Here is a 2,525-nt window from a genome sequence, read left to right on the forward strand (position 1 = left end):
TGAAATCGGCCTTTTGGCTAAAATCAAGTACGAGATTGTTGCTTCTTGTATTTTTTATTAGTTGTCACAAGGCTATTTTCTTTTCTCTTGTTGTGTGCAATTCTATGAGATGTCTAGTCGTGTGAGTTTTTACATTTTCAACTTCAATAATCTAGGTTCAATCCATTGTTTGATTTTCATAGAAAGGAGGGGGGCTTCACATACTTAACTTTTTTTCTAATACAAAACAAGAACGATAATCCTTACATAATATCCACGCACCAATCAGCAGATCTATTGTGCAAAAGTAAAATCGAAACAAGCAAAAGAGTGAATAAGACAAACGATATATATATAAGACAGAAGTATCATGAGTTAATCTTCTTCTTTTTCAACCTTAACTTGAGGATCATCTTTCGGATTGATCATAGAGGAGGTGATGTTCTTCACGTAGACTCCAATACCATTAATGCCATCGCCATTTCTGCTGCCATAAAAACCACCAAATAAACTTCTTCCAATATAAAAGTTGAACTCTTGGTCACCAGTTGAAGGGGTCCCAAATGGTCCATATGAATCCTTGTTGGTTCTAAATATTATAGATGTCAACGTTCGGCAGGGGCCAAGAGAACCACTTATCGAAGTAAAATATTCTGATGGATAATCAAAGATAACTGCTGAGTAGTTTTCAGAACCATCAACAAAACCATGTCTGTTCGACATAACTAAGTTACCATTTTCATAGAAAAGGAATTGAAGTGCAAGAACCGAGAATTCGTTGTAGTAAACATAAATACCAGCAACTTGATTTCGTCCCTTTTCATCCCAAATGGTTCCACCACGTCCCCCACTGGGCCAACATTGATCATATCCATATTCTCTCTTCTTTCTGAATCAATGGAGTAGTTGGAAGATCTTGTTACATATATAGAGGAGTTAATTTCAACTTCTAAAGAAGTTTTTGAGTCGGATACTACTAGGAGCCGTTACAGCTTCACACGTTGGTATTTATTCTTTTATAATCTCGAAATAGGAATCTGACTCTTAGTTTCTCTCTTTTCAATTTAATTTAGGTGGTCTAGAATCAAAATGCGGTTCTTTTGGACATAAGAGACCGAAATAGGTGGAAATTTTTTTTGGTAACCTTTCTATATATAACGCCTTTTTAAAGAGCGCTATATTTTAACGTCAGTTTTGTCCATTAAGATATAGCGCGGTAGCTACAACCAGTCTTTGCATTTTAAGGCATAACGCTTTAAACAAAAGCACTATACATCAGCCTCTTATGTTTTTTTTTCATTATTTATTGATCTCACCTTTTATCCTTCTCACCTTTTTTCATTATTTAGTGAGCGACTGGCTGTAGTGGGCACGCGGAGAGGTAGAGGGCGACCTAAGAAGTATTGGGGAGAGGTGATCAGACAGGACATGACACGACTTAGGATTACTGAGGACATGACCCTTGACAGGGAATTATGGAGGTCGATCATTAAGGTTGTAGGTTAAGGGAAAGTTGTGAATATTTCTACAACACAATAGAGAGAGACTAGCCAATTAGGAGTTAGACTAAGAATGTCATTGGTCGTCTATTGATGCAGGGCTTTACCTGCTAGTTTTACTATACCAGCCATCTATTTCGTATTTCGTATTCTGTATTTCATATTTCATATTTCATATCTCTTATACGACTGTTATTTTATTATGCATTTTTAAGGTACTAATATATCGGCTCCTGTTGCTTTTTGAGCCGAGGGTCTCCTGGAAACAGCCTCTCTACCCTTCGGGGTAGGGGTAAGGTCTGCGTACATATTACCCTCCCCAGACCCCACTTGTGGGATTATACTGGGTCGTTGTTGTTGTTGTTGTTGTTGTTGTTGTTGTTGTTGTTGTTGTTGTTGTTGTTGTTGTTGTTGTTGTTGTTGTTGTTTCTTTTCAATTTCTTTCTCTATTTTCATTACTTTTTTTCTCTCTACTTTGAAAATTACATTTTCTAAAAATGTTTTTAAAAAAAATACTTTTGATGATAAATAATTTGTGCTAATTAATTTAAAATAATTTTTGAGCAGTAATTAGTATTTGACCTAATTTTTAAAAGTTATTTCTAAGTGTATTTTTGTTAAAATGTATTTTTGGGATTTTCGCTTATCAAAAATTAATTCCTTCTGCTTCTACTCAAAACTATTTTTTTCTTCCTTCTAACAACTTGTTTGGATGGTTGTTAAATAGGTTCACATAAAATTGAAACGGAGGGAGTAATATTTATATCAATAATAAAATTCAATACAATAATATATTCTATCATAAGATTAGTATCTTTATCCTAATAATCAAATATGAAAGTTTTTTATCTTAATATATCACTAACAATTTCTTTTTTCTTTTTGAATTATTTATTGGTCAAAGTTTAACTTGAAAAGCCAAATATAGCAGGAATACATTACTATTTGCAAGAAAAAGGAAAAATAATAGCATAAGAAGATGTATTCGAATTTTTGTAATAAAAAGTCAAGAAATTATTTTATGTAAGCACTATCTTAGGACCCGTT

At 33.5% G+C, this 2,525-nt stretch overlaps 1 protein-coding gene across 1 annotated transcript; it reads right to left on the minus strand.

Annotated features, from left to right (window-relative positions):
• Positions 1-354: 354 nt before the first annotated feature.
• On the minus strand, positions 355-1,321 carry LOC107775292 (inactive protein RESTRICTED TEV MOVEMENT 1-like). Its single transcript, XM_016595010.1, has 2 exons — positions 1,296-1,321; positions 355-868 (listed from the first exon to the last, which is right to left on the minus strand). The coding sequence occupies exons 1-2, from the start codon at positions 1,319-1,321 to the stop codon at positions 355-357; spliced, it is 540 nt and encodes a 179-aa protein (XP_016450496.1).
• Positions 1,322-2,525: the final 1,204 nt, after the last annotated feature.

Source organism: Nicotiana tabacum, chromosome 7, assembly GCF_000715075.1.
Source record: "Nicotiana tabacum cultivar K326 chromosome 7, ASM71507v2, whole genome shotgun sequence".
NCBI classification, from domain to species: Eukaryota; Viridiplantae; Streptophyta; class Magnoliopsida; order Solanales; family Solanaceae; genus Nicotiana; species Nicotiana tabacum.

Bases quoted from the DNA above. Each gene is read 5' to 3' on its own strand.
- LOC107775292 (XM_016595010.1), bottom strand. From the start codon at position 1,321: ATGAAAAAAGGTGAGAAGGATAAAAG. The intron at 869-1,295 runs GTGAGATCAATA...CCATTGATTCAG, and splicing joins AAAGGTGAGAAGGATAAAAG to AAAGAAGAGAGAATATGGAT.